The sequence below is a fragment of the Gadus chalcogrammus genome, chromosome 16 (assembly GCF_026213295.1).
Source record: "Gadus chalcogrammus isolate NIFS_2021 chromosome 16, NIFS_Gcha_1.0, whole genome shotgun sequence".
NCBI lineage: Eukaryota > Metazoa > Chordata > Actinopteri > Gadiformes > Gadidae > Gadus > Gadus chalcogrammus.
This window is the reverse complement of record NC_079427.1, coordinates 33951378-33974983: the sequence shown is the minus strand read 5'-3', so window position 1 is coordinate 33974983 and position 23606 is coordinate 33951378. Positions and strand designations below refer to the sequence as shown.

Sequence of the window (23606 nt, the reverse complement as noted above, 5' to 3'; positions counted from 1 at the left end):
TGAATACATGCGCGCTCCTGCGGCCGGGGATACTCTTTTTATAGGGGGTAACTACATTTGCACGACCCGGGCTTCCTTTTTTAGATAAATCGCCGTTTCTCGCCGTTAGTCGACAACAAGACGACTATCGTCTCCTTCTAATTACGGCTCATGGCCCCTGGAAAAAATCTCGAGCATGCGCAGAACGCAAAATCCGATTCCAATCCGATTGAGTGTATACATGCCCGATTAATGCAACTATCAATCGAATAATCTAGGGGTTTGAATCCGACTATGAGAAACACAACTTGATTTTCGTCAGATTTAGGTGTTTACATGCATTTTAATAATCCAATCATAGTCGGACTAACCCAATTATTCAATTTTCTTAACCTAACATGTGAACCCACTGTTTGACCACCAGTATAAGATGCATGCAGTGAAAAACAAACGCATACTGCAGCCTCAAATGACACTGTCATTATTTCTTTGTTCTACTCAAAATAAATTACAAAAACTCTGATGCCATGATTGTGATCATTCATTGCTTTCGTCCGCTGTCTCACTGCTGCAATATTTCAGTCAAAATGCTTAAGGCATTCCTGGAACAGGGCTGACGATGCTGTGGCCCAGCGAGATCTGTCCCAGTAAGCCCAGCGGCCAGTACACCACTGTCTGTGGTCCCAGAGACAGTTGCTTTGTCCCCTGGACATCTATTTTCAACAAAGCTTGAATTCCTGATGCAATTCCGTGTGCATTCTAATTTGTGGTAGAGCAAGAGTATTCAACGGTACTTTAATGACACTTGGTTGGAAGTGCTCTCCGGTTGGGCGGAAAGGTGGCACCACGGGAACCGGACACTCGTGTGGCTATTGTTCGGCCGTATCAGTAGGCCTTAGCTTATGTCCTGATGCTCCTGAATACAATCTAAACCGATGAGTTGGACATGAAATGGACAGGAATTGCTTACTTGAAAATGTGCAACGTTTGTAAATTTCCATCACAGGAATCTTCAATTAAGTTCCAGGGACATTATTTTACCCCTCAAAAGGTCCCTGCTCGGGGGGGGGTAGCACTCTAGGAACTCTGATTGTTTATATATCTGTAATGATCATCCATAGTGGTAAACTCTTCATTAATCGGAAAACCAAATTCCGATAATCTTAATAATAATATAATAATCTACTTTTTTCAGAATCACAGTTTAAGTTCCATATCGGCTTCGTTTTCAGTTGGTCTCAGTGATTTATGCTGAGATTAGAGCGCGGGGGCCATGCAGACAGTCTTGCCAGATTGGGTGTTTTTTACCGCCAAATTTGTCAACTTTTACGACGTTCAGGCAGCGGTGACGCTAGCGTTGACGTTAGCGCTGACGTGGATAGGAGGAGGTTAAGGGAAAGAAGTATAAATGGGGGAGAAATGAAATGAGCGAGCTGATAGTGTGTGTGTGTGTGTGTGTGTGTGTGTGTGTGTGTGTGTGTGTGTGTGTGTGTGTGTGTGTGTGTGTGTGTGTGTGTGTGTGTGTGTGTGTGTGAGGAGTCGGTGTTAGAGTGTTGATGTGTCCCTGAGCAAGACACTTTACACGTGCTGGCTGTCGCCTTGCATGGTTGACTCTGCCGTTGGTGTTTCAATGTGATGTAAGTCGCTTTGGATAAAAGCGTCTGCTAGATGCCCTAAAATGTAAAAAATCTGTAGTAGTGGTAATTTAATTCATAGTGGTAAATTACCATCATAGACCTATAGTTATCAATATCTGTTATATGTATTGATTATCCCGAGTGGTAAACTACCATCATAGACCTATAATTATCTGTTACGTGCGTTTCATTCAATAAAATGAAGATGGGCATTTGTATCGCTACAGTCCTCCGAAAGAGGAATACTCTACTTTTAGTTATTGAGCAGGGAATCAACCTAAAAAAAGATTTGACTCCAAAATTTGGATGAATAACAGAACGCACTAACGCTATTGGTCATAGTCCCCCTTGTCCTGCAAACTGGATTTAAAACTAGCTCTATGATCATCGGCTAAACCCACAGGAGCATGCACTCTACACTCAACACACACTCTGGCTGTATGAGCTTCAGGGTCCGTCCAGTTCAACTCTGGAAAATGCTGCATATTCACGTCGTAACCGATGATGCAATGATTTTTCTCTCATTATTTCTCGCTTTGTAATGTCCTTTATTCGTTATATACCTGATGTAAAGGGAAATAATTGTTCATGTCCTTGTCCTTATATACCTGATGTTAAGTTACTTAATTTGTCATGTCCTTGTCGTTATATATCTGATGTTAAGGAGCTTAATCTTCCTAACTTAAGAGAGTCTTCATTCAAGGGGCCGAAAGAACCTTCCAGTTCCCTGAAAGGCAGTTCCTGGGACCAAAAGTAATGGGTCGTTTTGGTGGAAACATGGCTTGAGTCACAAGTGTCAAATACTGCAGTTTGTGTTTGGTTTCTGAACCATGCATCTGCAGCTTCCAACCTCTGGCGTAACGTTAGCGTAAGCCCCCAGTCTCTATGTACGGCTTCACCTCACTGCATGTGAACTCCTCACTTTAAAAGCAGTTATTGTGCTGTGTGTGTGTGTGTGGAGTTTTTCTTGCATATGTTAGCGAAAAGGTGAACTGACTATCTCTGTCTGAGTTAAAGCTGGTGGCTCACCAGACGAGCCACGGACCACTGCTTCGTAGAAAGGACAAAACACGCCGTTTGGTTTGATTCTAGGGCTTGTTCTGTGTTTCATGGCGCCGCACGGTGCAACAAGCTTTTGAGCAGAGCTGGAATGAGCTTCGGGTCTGAGCGCTCACGTTAAAAATGATGTTTCAGAACTGATATATGGTTGCATGCCAGTGGACGGCTCGCCGGAGTGCGACAGCCATAAGGTATTCCTCCTAGTACACATCGCTGGTGTAGTCCATGGTGTAGGTCAGACCTCCTCTCCGCTCCTCCCGGATCCCCTTGTCCCTCCGCTCCTCCCGTCTGGACTCTTCTGGGACACTCCAGGGAGCAGGGACCCACTGCTCCTCCTCCTGCGCCTCCTGGATGACAGAGAGCAGCTCCGCCGTCGCCTCCTCCAGCCTTCCGTTCTCCACCGTCCGGTCGAATAGCTGGCGGTACTTCATCTCCATCAGCCCTGACGCCTCCTCCAGCTCCTCATAGTCCTCCTCCTGCACCAGGAGAGAGGAGCAGGAGAGGAATGAGAGGAGGAGGAGATGGGAGGATGTAAAGGGAAAGGAGGAGAAATGGGGGAGAAATGAAATGAGCGAGCTGATAGTAAGATAATGTGCGTGTGCGCGTGCGTGTGCGTGTGTGTGTGCGTGTGTGTGTGTGTGTGTGTGTTACGGTATAGGCTCTGCAGCTGCAGCAGGAGGTGAGGATGCGGGCGTGCTGCCGGGTCAGTCTCAGGACGTCACGTTCTGGGGGTCGGATGAAGATCACGTAGGGCTTCAACTTCCTGCTGCGCAGCGCATGGAGACTCTTACACACAGACACACCACACGCATGCAGACACATAGACGAAGGAACACAAACAATGGATTATTCTATATTCAATTGGCAGCATTCAGTTCTCCATATTAATACAGCCTATTGAAGATCGTGCTGTATTATCTATCAGAAGATTCATGGATATAAACAATGTATCCTCATCTCTGCTTCAGGGTGTGGTGTGTCTGGAGTGGCCACTAGTGGCAGGAAAGCGGCTCCCTTGGCCCAGAGGATTGGTCTCACATGAGGCTCAGCGTCGATGATGCAGATCCTGCCTTTCCTCAGCACCTCTCTGATGGCATCGCTGCTGGTCCCGTACAGGTGGCCCCTGCAGAGCCCATACTCCAGGAACCTACACACACACACACACACACACACACACACACACACACACACACACACACACACACACAGACATAGAGCAACGCACACACACACATATACACACACACACACACACACACAAACACACACACACACACACACACACACACACACACACACATAGAAACACGCACATAGAGAAACAAACAGACAGAGAGAAACATACACAGAGAAACACACACACACACACACACACACACACACACAGAGAAACACACACACTCACACACACACACTCATGAATTCTTTATTCCTGTCCACAATTTCAAACCCAATAAATACAGAACACAATGCTACAGATGAAAAACAAACCAAATGGACACAGACATCCAAGTATGGAAACAAAGAAGCAGTCGATGTGACTGTAATTGGGTGCGTACCTGTTGTTGCAGACCATGTACTCAAACAGCTCTCTGGTGACAAAGTGGTACTCTCTCCCTGTCTGTTCCCCTTCTCTCATTGGTCGGGTGGTATCTAACGACACACAGACACAGCAGGTAATACGGAGGGTATAGAGATGGTAAAGGGGTCCATGATACAAGGTGGGAAGCGAGTACAGACGTGGTATGGGACCCTTGAATAAGGAGGGCTTCATCCTGATGAGATTCTTCCTCAGTTCATTCACTCCGACCCCTGAAGTTCCTGCAGAACCACAAACCAGAAGTTGGTCGGGCCAGTACAGTAGAGATCATTAGATACCAGTAGAGAACATCAGAGAGAACTATTAGAGACTATTGGAGCCCAATGTAAAACCAGAAGTAGTAGTACCAATAGAAACCGAAGGGTCAGCTGGACTAGTTTAACCAAGTATAGACTAGTCCAGACCAGGGATAAACAGTAGATACCAGTCCAGAGCAGGAGAAAGTCTCACCCACAAGAACAATGAGGCGGGGGTTCTCCTGGGGGGAGCGCTGGTAGAGGACCACCTCCTCATAAGGGTTGGATAGGGAGGTGCTGTGCGGGGAGCAGGAGTAGCAGGAGGAGCAGGAGAGACGACACCCCCTGTAGGCCATCCTCCGCCACAGACGGAGGCTCCGCCGGAACCCCGCTGACGCACACAGAGGACTCACTGAGTATGCACATACTGCAGAACCTTCTAGAGAACGTCACACTGCAGAACTTTCTAGAAAACATCATACTGCAGAACCATGTAGAGAACATCACACTGCAGAACCTTCTAGAGAACATTCACCTACAGAACCTTCTAGAGAACATTCACCTACAGAACCTTTAGAAAACAACACACTGCAGAACCTTCTAGAGAAAATCACACTACAGAACCTGCTATAGAACATTACACTGCAGAACCTTATAGAGAGCATTATTAGCAGAACATTCTATATCTTAATCTATATCCTCCTTCATACTTTAGAACTTTCAACAGCATACAACGGCAGAACTTGACCAACTACCTTAACAACAATCAGCTTACCCAGGTAGAGTCCATTAATTACATCTGATTCAGCTTCATCTGTGGAAACAATAAATATCACAGGAATCAATGGCAGCAATTAATTAAAACTTCATCGGTTGCGACGTAATAGAGACGTGTAAAGAGCGACGATATCCGATAATGGAGGAACTAGTGGCGGAGGAATGGGTCTTTCACCAAGTAGAGCGTTTACTTATATTTAAAGGTCAACCATCTGAATAAATCTTCTTGTTCTTCCTCCCACAAAAGACCTGAAGAGGATCTACCTTTACTGTTCGTATGATACTGTTCCCTAATTCCAAATACATATGGTTTACAACTTGATGTAAGGGTGGAATATGCTACAAAATAGCAAAGGATTGTTTTATAAATGCTGCAATTGGCACTTTGAATAAGATGATGAATTTCAGTATTGGGTATAATGTGTGAGCTTGGCTAAATTTCTGTTGTATCTGTATAGGTACCGATTATGTGTTTTATTGGACTTTTGTCTAGTACGGTTGTGTTCATTGTAACCTGTATCGACCTATGTATACCTAATGCACTAAATTTATGTTTTAACCATTCAGTCAATGCTTTTAGCCAAAGCGACAAATAATAAGTAGCCTACATTTGTCAACAGAAAGTGAAATAACAGTATATCAGTCAAGAATGTGCTTAAATAGAAGCTTATCAATCGCGTATGTAGGCTATAAGGAAAGCAACTTTACATGTTATTTACATTTACATTTAGGGAATTTAGCAGACGCTTTTATTCAAAGCGACTTACAATAAGTATATTTATCATAAGAAGTGCATCAATATATCGCTGTCGGTATAGAAAGGATGTTCATAGAACCAAGTGCAAGTACAACAATTGCTAGGCTAACCAATTCCCCGTGTTTCAGCAATGATAGCAGCTACTGCAGTTGCTACACAGTTAAGTACTATAATACAATACAATACAATGCAACACAATACAGTGTACAATGGTGGCCAGAAGGGGGTGGGTGGCTATGCAGTGTCGAGGTGGACTCTCGACACTCTCGATTTTGATGTTATTGGTCCGTAGGCTGTAGTATTTGATTTGGTTTATTGGTGAGTAGACCAAAATACTATCATACTATGCAACCCGGTATCACACAATTTCGTGCTCATGCTCAGAAACGTTAATCTATTGAATTGTGTCCCAAAGCACGATTGTCCGACTTTTTGTGCTACACAGAACGGAATGTAAACCAATGCATTCTGAATGGGAGTGTTTCCCCGATGTTTTCGTGCTACACAGAACGAAATGTAAACCAATGGATTTTGAATGGGAGCGTTTTTTAGACGAGAGAGAGAGAGTGTGTGCGCAGACAGTGCACCCTCTAGTTATATTTATGTCAATATTTCCGATTTTTTAAGCAGACCTCCTCAAAAACTCAAACGGACGTGCTCCACAGAACGAAACGCGAGAGAGAGAGAGAGAGAGAGAGAGAGAGAGAGAGAGAGAGAGAGAGAGAGAGAGAGAGAGAGAGAGAGAGAGAGAGAGAGAGGCAGGCTTCAGAAGGGGTGTGCTCAGATAGTACAGTGCACCCTCTAGTTACAGTATATGTATGTCAATATTTCCATTTTTGCAGCAGACCTTCTCATAAAACTGAAAATAAATGATTAAAAATATCTGATGTTTTCGTGCTACACAGAAAGAAATGTAAACCAATGCAATTTGAATCAGAGTGTTTTTCAGACGAGAGAGAGAGTGCACAGACAGTACAGTGCACCCTCTAGTTATTTATAAGTCAATATTCCGATTTTTTATGCAGACCTCCTCAAAAATTGATACGAACGTCCTCCACAGAACGCGCGATTCTCAGACAATTATCGTGCTCAACAGAACGAAACGAGAGTGAGAGAGAAAGAGAGAGAGGGAGGGAGAGAGAGAGAGAGGCTTCAGAAGGGGTGGGCGCAGATAGTACAATGCGCCCTCTACTTATGTTTGTGTCAAAACAATATATGCATCAAAGGGTAAATGTAGTGTACTAGGGATACTCTGATTTCCCCGTTTTTTTTTTACAGCAGACCACCTCGAAAACATTTCGTTCTCATGCTCACGAAAAGTAATCTATTGAATCGTGCCCCAGAGCACGATTGTCAGACTTATTTCGTTCTACACAGAATGAAATTCAAACCAGCCTTTCTATTGGGATATTTACTTTGACCACAGAAGGTGTGTGCGGAGATAGTACAGTCCACCCTCTACTAATGTATGTATCAAACAACAAAGACATTAAAGGGTAAATGTAGTGTATTAGGGATACTCTGATTTCCCCATTTTTTAAAGTAGACCTCCTCAAAAACCTTTCGTTCTCACGCCCACGGAAAGTAATCTATTGAATCGTGTCCGAGAGCACGATTGTCCGACATTATTCGTACTGCACAGAGCGAATTGTAAACCCATGTATTTTGGATTGGAGTGTTTCTCAGAATATACACACAGAATATACACAGGTATATATATATATATAACGCCGTTTAAAAGAACAGCGTTATTTTTTCAGTAACGGAGTAATCTAACTAATTACTATTTCCGTCGTTACAATGCCGTTACCGTTACTGTACGATAAATGCAGTGCGTTACTATGAATTGATTGAATGAACTGAGTAATCCAAACGCACCCCTGGCTCCAAACACAAACTGCTAGTGAGGAGACCGGGTGGGTTGACAACGAGATAAGCGATTATGATTGGCTAAGGCAGAGTCATGTTTCATTCAATTCAATTCAATTCAAAGTGTTTATTGTCATATGCACAAAAGAGATGTTCTCAGTTGTACAATGAAATTCTTCCTGTTTCCACAGAATGAATGCCAAGATGTTTTTACAAGATAGATAGATAAAAGAATAATACATTTAAGTTAAAATAAATAAATAAATAAATAAATAAATAAATAAATAAATAAATAAATAAATAAATAAATAAATAAATAAATAAATAAATAAATAAATAAATAAATAAATAAATAAATAAATAAATAAAACGGAATGGTGCAAATCCAAGAAAGCCAAAGTGCGAGAGCAAAATGTAAACAGCTGCGGCAGTCCTGAGGTAGAATACTCCTTAACAACAGACTCCTATCTGTTGTTAAGGAGTCTGAGGGCAGTGGGGAAGAAAGAGTTCTTCAGTCTTGATGTTTTGGTCTTCATACTTCTGTACCTCCGTCCTGAGGGTAGAAATGTAAACAGTCCATGCTGGGGGTGGGTGGGGTCCTTGAGTATGGAGGCAGCTCTCCTGTGGACTCTGCGGTGGTAGATGCTCTGCAGAGAGGGCAGTGGGGTTCTGATGATCTTCTCTGCAGTCTTTACCGCTCTCTGCAGTCGTCTGCGGTCCAAAGCGGAAGTGCTGCCATACCAGACGGTGATACAGCCGGTCAAGATGCTCTCAACAATGCAGCTGTAGAAGTTTCTGAGGATCTCAAGCGACATGCCAAACTTCCTCAGCCTCCTCAGGAAGTACAGTCGCTGTTGGGATTTCTTAACCAGCTGTGTGGTGTTGAGTGTCCAAGTGAGGTCGTCGCTGATGTGGACGCCGAGGTACATGAAGCTGCTCACCCTCTCTACTTCAAGCTCCCCGATGAACAGTGGCCGATGAGGACTCCTTTTCTTCCTGAAGTCCACTATCATCTCCTTGGTCTTGTCCTTGTTGAGGGTGAGGTTATTGTCCTCACACCATGACACCAGACTGGCCACCTCCTTCCTGTAGGCCGCTTCGTCCCCGCCCGTGATCCGTCCTATCACTGCGGTGTCTTCCGCAAACTTCAGGATGGTGCTGTCTATGTGTGAGGCGACACAGTCATGTGTGAACAGGGTGTAGAGGATGGGGCTGAACACGCAGCCCTGTGGCGTGCCAATGTTTGTGATGATGCTGGCTGAAGTCCTATTTCCAATCCTGACAGATTGGGGCCTGCCAGTCAGAAAGTCCTGGAGCCAGTCACAGATGGTGGGGTGCAGACCTAGTATAGACAGTTTGTCTGTGAGTTTGTGGGGGATGACTGTATTGAAGGCAGAGCTGTAACGCAAACGCACACAGCAAACAGATTCGATGAAGCAGCAGAAATGGCGAGCCCGGAGCAATCAGATGAAAAGTTGGCATTTTCTGTAGTATTCAGCAGATGTTCCACAGCCTTTGCAACCAAGCACATTTATATTCAGGCCCCATCCACACTAACCCAGGTAGCAGTAAAAACGCACATCCGCAATGAAAATGATCTCCGTCCACACTATCGTTTTCATATCGTTTTCGGAAAGTTTTGCATCCACGTTCCACACTGAAATTATTTTGATAAACAGTTGTTGTCATTGTTACGTAACTCTGCCACGCCTCTGTTTAGATTACAGGCGTGCGATCAGCTGATATTTACTGTTGATCAGCTGGTTAATCATTTTCGACCCGGTTTTGTCCAGAAACGCCGCTCCAAGTACGGTTTGAACTGTCGTCTTTCGGGTTTTTTACCTCCGGCGTTTGAGCAACGAATATGTTTGAGCCAATATGTCGAGTTGTTTCTGGAGATAAGTTAGTACATTGTACAGAGAGATCATCGTTTGCACTTCCCCTGCCATTTTTTTATGTGCGTCTCGGTCTCGAGCGCAAGCTTGTGGCAGTGTCATGGCAGTGTCTTGGCAACCGAACGTCATCGTTTCTGAAAGCCTCCATCTACCCTGTCCACACTACAATGCAAACCCAGCTTTTTCACATTTATCCACCTCAGCGATTTTTTTCGAAAAGCATCGTTTTCAGTTTCGGAATTCTACGTTTTAGTGTGGACGGAAGGGCTAAACGGATAAATATTTATGCGTTTGTAGATTTACCCGGGTTAGTGTGGACGGGGCCTCAGTTGGAAGCATATCAGGGCCTTGAATGGGCAGTTCAACCATTTAACACATTAAGGCCAAGTGAAAACTGCTCAGAAAAATCCAAATTCTTTGACATATAGCAACTTTCTTTAAAATAGTTACTTTCCCTGGTAACTAGTTACTTTTATCATAGTGTAATTCAGTTACTAACTCAGTTACTTTTTGGAACAAGTAGTGAGTAACTATAACTAATTACTTTTTTAAAGGCACCCAGTGCAACTTTCGAGGCTTAAAAATAAACATTCAATTTCTAGTCTTTTTTACACGTAGTAAGTTTCAATAACTCCATACCATTACATACCGACATTCAAGCAGCAAAGATGAGACGTCGTTGTGTGGTGAGAACTGATAGAAAATCGATAACAACAACAATGCCGCCATTTTCTTTATTTTTTGTAACCTACAATAAATAAAGCAGGCTTCCAGTCAATGGAAAAATGGCTTCTCCCCACCGGCGATTGTTGTTGTTTATGATTTTCTATCAGTTCTCACCACACAGCGACGTCTCATCTTTGCTCCTTGAATGTCGATATGTAATGGTATGGAGTTATTGAAACTTACTACGTGTAAAAAAGACTAGAAATTGAATGTTTATTTTTCATTGAATGTTTACATAAAGTTGCACTGGGTGCCTTTAAAGTACAGTAACACTGTTCATTATATACGAAGAGTTAGTTACTTAGCTCCGCAGTGCATCAGTGTCCCTCTCTATGGCTCCCTCTCTCGCTTTTCCACTGTGTTTCCAGAATTTATATCGATATAACGAGAAAGGATGCATTGATAACGGCAAGAAAATAAAGGCTCCATGGTCATAATAATTTAAACATAATTAAATTGAAGCGTGTAACGAGGAAATGAGACGATCTAGTTGCGGGCCAGCAGAGGCTGAATTTTAACTGAATTCGGCCCATAACCTTATTTTTTACATCGTTTTTATATTATGAATTTTTTAATATTGTCTGGTATACCTGAACAACACTTACACATTGGTGGAAGTGGATTTTCAACGGTCAGATAGGCTACAGATCTTGTTAAAACGGTAATTGAGTAATTACCACTGGTAATAAGGTAAATACAGAGGAATTACAGCTGAAGTACTAAGTTAAACCTCCACTATTACCCATCAACTCAACTGAGAACCGTGTAGTTGTAACTGTTTTAGGTTGGTACTAACCAGGGCTCCGAACCGGTTCAAGGAACGAAAACGAAAACCGAAAACGAACGGTATTTTACGAGGAACGGAAACGGAAACGAAAACCAGATGGTCTTCAACTGTTCCGGAACAGAAACGTTATTCTGAAATCCCTAAAACCGGTTAATAACGGTTTTTTTCGTTCTCTATATAGACTATAAAATGTCACAAAAGCATAGCCTATTTCATGAAAAAATATATATATTTCCGGTTGCCGCGTTCACTTCGCCGTCCGCTAAGCTCAGTTGTCACAAATTCCCACCACCACCCTGGCGAGAGGCGATTTGGAAGCAACAGTTGCTGAATGAGTCCACTCGATTAATGCTTTTTAGTGTCCTCTCTGTGTGGCCTCCCCGCAGTCTCCACACATGGGATTTGTAGGCTGACCAAGCCCTGACCAGGTACCCCCAAATCTCCCCTTCCATACTGTAATAAAGTTTCAGAAGACAAGAAAGTAAACATTAGCACTGTCAATTAATGAAAATTTCTACATGTAAAACTCAAAGATTATTTTGTTTGCCAGTTAAGAAAGGATGATGGTCCTCTGGCCATTTTGTTAGGTCATATTAAAAAGAAAAAAAAGACATAGCCATAAATACAGTTAAAAGGACGGGAGGGGAGAGGCTGTTAGCTCCGGTTAGCGTTTTAGCACCGAGCTAGCGGAGCTGCTGTCATTCAAACAACTCGGACATGATGTTTAAAACCTATAACACCCAACTTATTAAAATATCCAGATTTAATAAGGCTCTGTCCTATAAATACAATTAATAGGAAGGGACGTGGTCTGTTAGCCCCGGGGAGCATGCTGCCTCAGCAGGTACAAGTTAGCATCAAGTTTGATATTTGCCAGATATTCGGTTTCGGTTTACCAAGCAATCGGAATCATCAACAATTGCACTTCATTACGGGTGTAGTATGTTGAGGACAGTTTAGAAAAATCCTAAAGACATGTTGTCGATATCGATGTCTGTGCAACAACGTCATCTACGTTCTGGCTGCTACCTGTTTTAGGGACCGTCTCCAAATGACACTCACAGTCTGGTGGCAGAGACGTTACCATAGAATTGTTTCAGGAAATAGAAAAAACAAATCATTAAAAATACATTTTGTCATTCTGATTGTTGTAGTAGTTGCCAATGGTGGGACTTTGCTAATATATTGCATAATTGTTAAACAGGATGCAATTAATAGTTTCAAATATAGTTTAGTAGATTTTTGCTGAATATTAAACTATTAACTGCATTCTGATTAACTATAATGCAATATATCTGTGTGATTTATTTCCTGAAACAATTCCATGGTTACGTCTCTGCCACCAGTCTGTGAGTATAATTTGTAGACGGTCCCTTAAAGGCCCACTATGCAACTTCGGGAATTTCTTCGTTGTTTTCTTGGTTTTGGCACGCACATTTCTCTACACAGCGCCCCCTACAGCTTCGTAGTAGATATTTCACAACACTGTCGTAACAACTCGTTGACGACCCTTCCCCATGCACTTCTACGCGAGCCATGTGCATTTGTTTTCAAAGAAGCCGGCGAATGCGTGGAGCCATGTCCGAAGTAGATGTTCATAAAGTGTAGGCAAGGTTATACATTTTTAAAATGATGTATTTGTATTGCAATAAACATAAATCCATCATTTTTTATAGTTGATGGGGAGAATTTATATCCTAGATTATAATTGTTATATCTTAGGTTGAACAGAACAATCAGTGTAAGAGGTTTGGCCAACATAATAATCTAAATAAACAAGAACCTGGATTCGGGGATTCAGTCTGTATCTGGGGGACGAGACGGACGAACAGCAAAACACCCATGGAAACTTGGTTGCAACCAAGCAAGCTAGAAACATACAGGGTTCACAACAAAACGGTCGAGAAAACAATTTTTACAGGGCTCACAACAAAATGGTTGAGCAAACACATTTGTACAGAGACTATCAACATCAAGAATACCACGAAGACAAAGTTCACCCAAGGGTACTTTCAATTTCAAAAGCAACACGGCCGAGTCGGCGTCTGATTTGCAGTCTTCTTTTTCTTTCAGTTCACGCTATTCGTGAAAAGCTTGCCCAACGTTTACTCGTGTCTGGCCTCTGTCGGTCAGTCTCCCTTTTCTCTTCTTCTGTTCCTCCGACATTGGGTTTCTCTGTCTCTTTTTAGTCGGCTGATCTATGATGAATATAACAATCCCTTAGTTACTTGTGTTTATATTGAGCCGGTTCCGTGTTTGGGGGTCTGTGCCGTAAAGCACCAACGCCCGGAGTTGAACTTTCAACGCTCCAACGTGTGACGCTTAGCCACGATAGCCAATCAGCGTGGAGCTTGACCCGACGTCACTGGCAGAGAGTAGTGACCCTTGCACAGAAGCATACGGCCGACATCTTTCTTTATTCTGGGTGGAAATAGTAACATAGTTACGCCATTAAATGCGTTTATGGAAACATTTTTAGCGAGAAATGTGCATTTTACTTTCATAATGTTCGCTCGGTGAATGTGAAGGATGTTTGGTTTGATAGTTATGACGAAGAGTGAACGCTCCGTTCACTTGCATGGACAGAGTCTCTGGTTGCTAAGCAACCTCAACGTCTTTGCGGACTATTTCTCTGCTGATCAACACTACGAATGCTGGAAACACACCAGACACACCATGTGAAGTTATTTAACCCGATTATCGTTATTTATGAGTCCTTAGCCCAAGTGAAGGAGTTCAAGTACCTCGGGGTCTTGTTCGCGAGTGAGGGTACTATGGAGCGTGAGATTGGCCGGAGAATCGAAGCAGCGGGGGCGGTATTGCGTTCGCTTTACCGCACTGTTGTCACGAAAAGAGAGCTGAGCCGCAAGGCAAAGCTCTCGATCTACCGGTCGATCTTCGTTCCTATCCTCACCTATGGTCATGAGGGTTGGGTGATGGCCGAAAGGACGAGATCGCGGGTACAAGCGGCCGAGATGAGTTTTCTCAGAAGGGTGGCTGGCGTCTCGCAATAGGGTGAGAAGCTCAGTCATCCGTGAGGAACTCGGATTAGAGCCGCTGCTCCTTTACTTAGAAAGGAGTCAGCTGAGGTGGTTCGGGCATCTGGCAAGGATGCCCACTGGGCGCCTCCATTGGGAGGTGTTTCAGGCACGTCCAGTGGGGAGGAGACCTCGGGGAAGACCCAGGACTAGGTGGAGAGATTATATGTCAACACTGGCCTGGGAATGCCTCGGGATACCCCCGTCAGAGCTGGTCAATGTGGCCCGGGAAAGGGAAGTCTGGAGCCCCCTGCTTGAGCTGCTCCCCCCGCGACCCGACCCCGGAAAAACGGATGACGATGAGATGAGATCGTTATTTATATCCGAGATTATTTAATCTAACCCGATCTAAACTCTATCATGCACCCAAACACGGCGGCGTTTGGGTTTCCTACCTCGGACTCTAGCGCAGCCACAGGCGCGTTGGGCGCGTTGAACCATTTTTGTGACACACAATGATCAAGCGTCAGGTTAGGCGCGTTACTCGCGTTATCCAACGAGAGTAACGCGGTTGGTGTGGCCGTACCATTAGTCGATTGATCCATGATGAATGCAACAATTGCCTCGCAACTGGCTGTTTATATCTAGCCGGTGCCATGTTTGGGTGTGTGTCTGTGCCGTAAAGCATTTTCGAAACTACAATCTGACTACATTTTCGAGGATACTTCCGCCGCGTCACATCCGGGTGCGCTCGGTCCGAACACATCAAGTTGCATCTGCGCTTTTTCACTGTAGAGGCGACATGGGAAAATGACACACCCACCAATCGACCCAGAAATGGATGCAGAACCATCAGCATAACTCTCAACCTGCATACTTAATGTAATTTTGGCTAAAAAATTGCATAGTGGGCCTTTAAACAGGTAGCAGCCAGAACGTAGATGACGTTGTTGCAAAGACATCGATAGCAACAACATCATGTCTTTGTGATTTTGCGATACGATGTCCTAAACTGTCCTCAAGACTAAACCCGTAATGTAGTGCAATTGTGTTGATGAATCCGATTGCGTGGTAAACCAAAACCGAATACAGGGCTCTCAAGTTTTGAATTGAGTTCAGAGTGAGATTTTGTCAGCGGGGGTATATTAACATGTGACTGAATACAAATGTGTCCGCAGACATGGTGACTAATGTATGAAAGTAAGCATTAATGGCCCTAAACACTAATATTCAGAAACAACACTGCCTCAAAAGGCTATTGGTCTGAGCAACACCAGTAGAGGCATAGGCTATACTTTTCCCTGAACTTTTAAACGTTGCAAACGTGCAAAAACCTAATTATATATATATGTGGCATTCAGTCTAATGCTTAAAATATATCTGTGGCATTCAGTAGGCCAATGCTGTGGTAACGTGTGTAAAGTATGACCAAGTGTTTCTTTATGTTCAATAGATAGAACTGTATCAATCCCCTGTAGGAGCAATTTGTTAATGTTTGTCCCTATAATACAATAATGGTAAAAAAAAAAATAGGCTGCAAAACATGACGTAACTAAGTAAGTCAAACCGTCCAATCGTAAGGCTCTACATAACCACTCCCCCTATCACTTCCACCAATGCAAAGCGAACAGAACTGATGCTGCCTTTGAGTATTCTAGGGGAGGGCGTAGCCTAACTAGTTTGTGAATGACCCAGAGAAACGAACGCAAATTCAATGTGAACATGTAGGCCTATATGGCTTTAATAAAATCCCGGACGATTTTGAAATTCCGCCACACATTTTTTTTTAAGTGTCTCAAAAAGAGGGTATGTCCTGGCAAAAGAGGACGTCTGGTTACCCTACGTACGGGAAACCCAGTGGCGCAAAAAGTGGTTATGCACTATATGCGGCGCATAGGGGCGCCGCACCAGAGGGGGCGCCAAAGCGATGGAATATCGCGATGATCAATAACAGAGGAACGTCACTGAAAAGGCGCCCCCCCGCTCCTTCGCCTCCCTCCCCCCCCTCCTCCCCACACGGCACTCCAGTGGGCGCCCCCTCGACCACGCCCTGGAGGCGAGCGCCAGAGTGTCTTCATTTGAACCGTATTGTCATCTCATGACACGTAGGCTACCTCAATATGGAGAGGCAGAGAAGAAAGCCCTCGGGGTCACAACATAGAAAAAGAAAGATTGGGAAGGAGAAAGGGGGCGCAGGGATGAAAGAAAGCTTTTCAAAGTGGTTGAAAGACAGTCGTTTTTATGTCATTGTATCTAGAGGAGGCTTGTAAATATTCAGGTTAGCTAAATCTACTACTAGTAAAACAACAGGTTACTGTTGCCTTGCAACTGTGTACTGATCAGAATGGAGCCTACAATATAACGGATCATAAGAAGAAAAATAAAGGAACTTGTTTGTGGTTATTTTGTTTTACTTCAATCTCTATGCAAGTCTTTGTTTTATGTCAATAGGACCAGTTAAAACAGAGTTATAAAGTTGATACTTTATAACTCCGTTAATAGGCCTAATCCAAAAATTAATAAATTAATAATCCAAAAAATTAAAAGATTATTATCGTATCTGAATCGAGACTGAATCGTTCTACACAGTATTGCGATGCATCAAAGAATCGATTATTTTTCCCACCCCTATTGGTTACTGTACTCCAACAGTTCGAACAGAGTCTATTGTTTTGCATGTAAGCTTTTTGGTGAAGCTAGAGTTGTGGTGGGGTATAATAACTGGCAGTGTCTTTCAAAGATACTGAAGCACCATGAAACTAGGGTTAGGAAATCCTAGAAGTGGTAATTTTCTGGGTATCCTTGATCTCTTATAGCACGGTATGATGTTACACTGGCACACAGTGGCGCAACTGCCTACTTTCTGGGGGGTATGCAGACACATAGCAGGCGCCCCCCCCCAAAAAAAATTCATTTTGAGTGCACCAGGACAGATATCCGGTGTTTTTTAGAGGCAGCCTTTCGAAGATGCTCTGCCAGTGTAACATCATACCGTGCTATAAGAGATCAAGGATACCCAGAAAATGTCCATTTCTAGGATGTCCTAACTGTGCATTTTGTCCCCCTCAGTGGCAGGTTTCTTTCTGCAAGGAAGAGTATGCAGTCGATCACTCTAGTCAACAGGCTCTCTGCAATTTGCTATTTTACCTAGGCATAAGCGGGATGCCAATTCTTTCCACATCAGATAAGCATTTATGTGGTAACCACTTGTTTCATGGTGCTTCAGTATCTTTGAAAGACACTGCCAGTTATTATAACCCACCACAAGGCGTGTGTCAGCAACTCTAGCTTCACCAAAAAGTTTACATGCAAAACCCCTCTGTTAGAACTGTTGGAGTACAGTAACCAATAGGGGTGGGAAAAATAATCGATTCTTTGATGCATCGCAATACTGTGTAGAACGTTTCAGTCTCGATTCAGATACGATAATAATCTTTATTTATTTTTTTGGATTATTAATTTATTAACTTTTGGATTATTAACGGAGTTATAAAGTATCAACTTTATAACTCAGTTTTTACTGGTTATATTGACATAAAACAAAGACTTGCATAGAGATTGAAGTAAAACTAAATAACCACAAACAAGTTCCTATCTTTTTCTTCCCCACACGGCGCCCACTGGAGCGCCGTGTGGGGAGGAGGGGGGGAGGGAGGCGAAGGAGTGGGGGGGGGCGCCTTATCAGTGACGTCCCTCTGTTATTGATCATCGCGATATTCCATCGCTTTGGCGCCCCCTCTGGTGCGGCGCCCCTATGCGCCGCATATAATAATAATAATAATAATACATTGGTTTTATATAGCGCTTTTCTCGGTTCCCAAAGACGCTTTACAAAAAACACAAAACAAAAAGGATACAAATGAACAGTACGGTACGGTACATACATGCATACATACAAATACTCCCAAAACAACAATACAGAGAAAGATAGGACAATGAGAAAGAGAGAGAGTGAAAAAATTTTTGTCAGGTGTTGTAAGTGATGTTGAAGAGATGTGTTTTGAGTTGACTTTTGAAAGACTGCAGTGAATCAGAGTTACGGATGGCCAGGGGGATGGAGTTCCAGAGGGTAGGGGCGGCGATGGCAAAGGCTCTGTCCCCTATGGTGCGGTATTTGGTCCTGGTGATGGGGATGAGGGTGTTGGCAACAGTGGAGCGTGTTCGGTGTGGGTCAATGGGGCGTTGGAGGAGATCTGTCAGGTATGAGGGGGCAAGGTTGTTTAGGGCTTTGTAGGTGGTGAGGAGGATCTTGAAATGTATGCGTTGTTTTACTGGAAGCCAATGAAGTTGACGTAGGACGGGCGTGATGTGTTCTCTGGAGGGAGTGTGGGTGAGCAGTCTAGCAGCGGAGTTTTGAACATATTGCAGTTTTTGAAGAACAGTGGAGGGGAGACCATACAGGATGCTTTTGCAGTAGTCGAGTCTGGAGGTGATGAAGGCATGAATTAGTGTTTCAGCAGCTGAGAAGGAGACATATATAGTGCATACCCACTTTTTGCGCCACTGCTGGCACAGCATCTTAGAAAGGCTGCCTATAAAAAAACACCGGATATCTGTCTGAATTTTTTGATTCGATATCAGAGTGTGTTTTAGGTCAAATTTGTGCCCAGATCAAAGGGGGGGGGGGCGCCTGCTATGTGTCTGCATACCCCCCAGAAAGTAGGCAGTTGCGCCCCTGGGGAAACCCATTTGATTCTTACCTGTTCCACTGTTAAATAGCGGCACAAATTGATGGGCGCTATCCTGGTAATTTCTCTGTGTGAGAAATACGAAGTGTGGCGTGTGAGCGTGTGCATGGGTTGAATTGCGTGTGTCTCACGCCGAATGCGTGAGACTTGAGAGCCCTGCGAACAGTGGCGGTTTTAGGCACGGGCGAACCAGGCTGCCGCCCGGGGCGGCATATTTGTGGGGGGCGCCAAGTCACATGGGGGGCGCCACGAGCAGTAAAAAAGATATCGCGCTGCGTAGTGGTTATCAATGAAGTACTACATAACATTGTGTTGGGAATAGGTATTTTGGCGCCCCCTCTGGCTGCAGGCGCACACCTGCTCGTTGAGAAGGTGCCGTGCGCAGACGGAATGAAACCCCCACTGAAGCCCGTAGGTTCCCCCCCGCATGGCATTCGCCACTTATTCAAAATGTAGAGGTTGAGGCAACCTGCATTTTGGTCACTTGCCATAACTCTGTCATGTGTTTTATGACAAAACACCATCAGTAACATTTAAATTAAGTTGATGTGTTTAAATTAGAGACACATTTAAATTATGTCTCTTTTTTTTTGTCCGATTTTTTCGTGTTCAGTGCCTGTTTGTGAGCTATGCATTGTTTGAAAGATAAGCCTTTGATTTTTTTTAATTTTAATATGCCTTTCATCAGCAGGGGTTTGGGGTTTTATAACTAAAATTGAAGTGCTTAACTACTGGTGAACGACGTTGCAAAACATATATGGTACAAGTTTGTGTTGATTGCATGGAAAAGGGAATAACCAGTTACAACTTATATGGTAAGAGCCTGGTAATACCATGGAAACAAACAAGGCTTCCTTTTACAGTACTGTTTCAGCTTACTTACTGGGTAAATTGTCATGTTTTACTTAGTAACGTTGCAGAACATACATGGTACAAGTATGTGTTGATTGCATGGTAAAGGGAATAACCAGTTACAACTTATATGGTAAGAGCCTGGTAATACCATGGAAACAAACAAGGTTTCCTTTTACAATACTGTTTCAGCTTCCTTAGAGGGTAAATTTTCATGTTTTACTTAGTAAAGTTGCAGAACATATATAGTACAAGTTTGTGTTGATTGCATGGAGAAGGGAATAACCGACAACATGTTAAGAGCCTGGTGATACCATGGAAACAAACGAGGATTCCTTTTACAGTGCAGTTGCAGCTTCCTTACTGGGTAAATTGTCATGTTTTACTGAATAACGTTGCAGAACGTACATGGTACAAGTTCCAGTTTACTGCATGGACAATGGAATATATCTATTAAAAGTTATATGGTAAGAACCTGGTAATACCATGGAAACTAACAAGGCTTCCTTTTACAGTATAGTTTTAGCTCACTTACTGGGTAAATTGTCATGTTTTACTTAGTAACGTTGCAGAACTTACAAGGTACAAGTTCCAGTTTACTGCATGGACAATGCAATGTATCTATTACAAATGATATGGTAATAACGTGGTAACACCATGGAAACAAACAGCTTCGTACCTAGTATTTAAGATGTACCATGACACTAGAGGAAAACTGTTCCTGCGGAGGTTGTTACCAGGTAAGTAATTCCATAGTTTCTAAAGTAAATCAAATAAGCCCTTTCTAATTTGGTGTAGCTATGAATAATAACTGTGTAAGAAAAAGTAATTGATTGGAAAGTACTATGCCAATTTCTAGATGGTACATCATTAAACTTGGGCTGTTACCAACATAAACCTTGGATAACTACAATTGTAACTTGAAGTAATAGGTGTTTCTAAGAATTGGTTGCCTAATATCCTAGGAAGTACACAATAATATCTGAGTTATTACCAACCTAAAACAGTTTCAACTAAACAGTACTTAGTTAAGTTGATGGGTGATAGTGGAGGTTTTACTTAGTACTTCAGCTGTAATTCCTCTGTTTTTACCTTATTACCAGTGGTAATTACCCAGTAATACACTATGATTTACCATATATTTACCGGGTTATTCCTCTGTATTTACCTTCTTATTACCCATGGTAATAACCCAGTAATTCACTATGATTTATATATTCACCGGGTAAATACCTAATAATAAGGGGGACTGTAAAAGGAAGGGTTACCAAACTGTCTTTCCACCACATTCCGAACCACTATGTCTTGCAGGCAACACTTCTGAGAGGCTTTGTCCAAATAACATTCTATATGGGAAAATTTCTCTAAGGGCTAGAACTCCATGTGCGTATACATTTTGGCATCATTCTCTAGCTATCTCGAAAAGGCAGGAAAAGGGGCGTGACCTCCAACAGTAGAGTAAATGTACATAAAATAGAGGTTAGTTTCCAGTCCCCGTTTTTTGTGGGATTGAGGTGTACATTTGTGGCTTAAGGTTTGTAGACATAACTGGCCTGTGGCAATGTTTTTGAAGTCTGGGGTCAAAAGGAGCCGGCACCACGCCACTTATGAGATATCAAAAAGTGAATGTGCATTTCTCTCATAACTTTTTGTCATTATTAAAGAGAGGCTAGGATGTAGGTCTGGGAAGAACTTCAGGCCACAATCTTGCAAGCGAGTCACTGGGTGAGGTGCAACAAGATGGGGCACTTGCTGAGTCATTTCCTGTAGGGCTGGAGCCACAAGTTGATAATCGTATGCGTCCTTTGAGACCCCCTTTGGTATAAAAGAGATCCCAGGTCTATAGCTTACTTGTTAATGTCCTTGACTCAGTCACCTATTGCATCACTTCCTTTAGGGCTTCGGCCTCCTAATTGATCATTGTAGTATATTTGAATGCCCTTATTCATATATATGACACCACCAACAATTCTCCATATCCGTATGGGGAGGGGGGTGCTTGTGGACAGTAGGGGTGTACACTAGACATAGGCCTAAATAAGAAGCACAATCAGGAGGAGGAATGACCTCTCACACATATTTAATTAATTGTTTAAAATAACCCTGCTTCGTTAAATCAATGAGCTTGGTGTTTTGCTTTCAAGAATAGGTTATAGACTGTGTCACTATAAAATCTGTCCATGCGCATCTCTCAGAGTGACGTAACAAGCCAACAGACAAAAAAACTAGTCAAGTCAATTAAAAAAGTTACTTATTAATTGCAAGTCTAAACTGCGGAAAATAGAAACATCGCAGCCTTTTAAAGGAAACCTTGGAATATCTGTCTATTTCCTAACCAGCGGACCCTAGTTTACGACAAAAACAACACAATTGACAGCAGCTCCGTATCCGCCCTTGACCAATGTTGTTTTTGGAGCCTTGTAAGGAGCAGAGGGAGCGATCGATGACAACCACCATAGCAACCATGAGAGTCACTTGACGTTGACGCAGGGCCATTGAAAGAAAAAAGGCCAAAAAACGTAGGCATGTCACATGTTTAAAGCCGTTATTGTATTTAATTAATTAAATTTTTAACTATATATTATATATAAATATACAATTATTGAGTTATAATATTATAAGTAGACCATAGTTTTTATTTAATTATCGTTATAATAAGATCTGTAGGCTATCTGACCATTGACCAGCCTGAATGAAATTCATATTGACGGTAGCATATGGCACTATATCCCTATTCTCGCACACCCATCTTGAATTTATTAGACCATTCTCATTGCTTCGAGGAAGTCTGGTGCTGTCAGTTTAACGCGCTCTTTTGGCTTGGCAAACATTGTAATTTTTACACCTGCTGTCTAGCAACAACTAGTCATGTTAGAAAAACTACAACACTATCCGGATCTAGCTACACCGGAAACAAAACAACAAGCACGCCGCACAAACTTGGTGGGACAAGCAAGGATATGGAGCGGATGAAAAACTCCTTAAAAGTGGATGTGTGTTCAAGGCCCAGCTGGGCTGTATCACTTCGGGAGGGGCCGCTCAGTTACTCCCCTCTAGACAAAATCGTCTTGGTTACGACGTTGCCAGTTGTTGCAGCTGTTTTGTTGATGAGTGAGAGGTTGCGGGCGCACAGCTCAGGCTGCCGGACGGTGCTACAAGGAACTTTTATCAACGCAATATTGTTATCCCGCAGTAATCAGCCCGACAGCTCCGAAACGTTAACGGCCCACCGGGAACTCTCCCGACTCTCCCCCGTGTGTGTGTGTGTGTGTGTGTGTGTGTGTGTGTGTGTGTGTGTGTGTGTGTGTGTGTGTGTGTGTGTGTGTGTGTGAGTGTGTGTGTGTGTGTATGCGCTAGGCGATAGCCTGGTAATGTATATAAGCCTACGTACGGTAGGAATATTCATACTGGTTTAAATAATAAATGTTATAGTATTTCCCATCTTTGCTGAGCAAGAGTTTTGTTCGAAATTCATTGATTTAAACAAATAAAAGCCTGGGCTATTGAAGTTTTATGGTAGGCCTACCATTGTCATGCACCTGATGTCAAGTGGACCGGGTTGAATTCATTGCGGGTCTCTCTTATATCTATCTTACCAAATATATTTTATTACTGTCCTTCTCAACACTCCCTGATCTCACTAAAAGGCTCGCAGCACGATATCAAGGGATATTTAGAATAGAAAATAAATTGCGATTAATCGTGAGTTAACTATGACATTAATGCAATTAATAGCGATTCAATATTTTAATCGCTTGACAGCACT

General features: G+C 43.0%; 1 protein-coding gene across 1 annotated transcript in view; it reads right to left on the bottom strand.

Moving 5' to 3' along the window:
- Positions 1 to 1983: 1983 nt before the first annotated feature.
- Positions 1984 to 23606, bottom strand: part of LOC130405724 (MAGUK p55 subfamily member 4-like) — a 31929-nt gene continuing 10306 nt past the window's right edge. The window contains exons 7-13 of the mRNA XM_056610889.1: positions 5287 to 5325; positions 4726 to 4902; positions 4416 to 4496; positions 4235 to 4328; positions 3714 to 3822; positions 3327 to 3461; positions 1984 to 3151 (exon numbers count right to left, since the gene is read on the bottom strand). Of these exons, the coding sequence (XP_056466864.1) occupies positions 2876 to 3151; positions 3327 to 3461; positions 3714 to 3822; positions 4235 to 4328; positions 4416 to 4496; positions 4726 to 4902; positions 5287 to 5325 (911 nt within the window). The 3' untranslated portion in view covers positions 1984 to 2875. The remainder of the gene's footprint in view (positions 3152 to 3326; positions 3462 to 3713; positions 3823 to 4234; positions 4329 to 4415; positions 4497 to 4725; positions 4903 to 5286; positions 5326 to 23606) is intronic.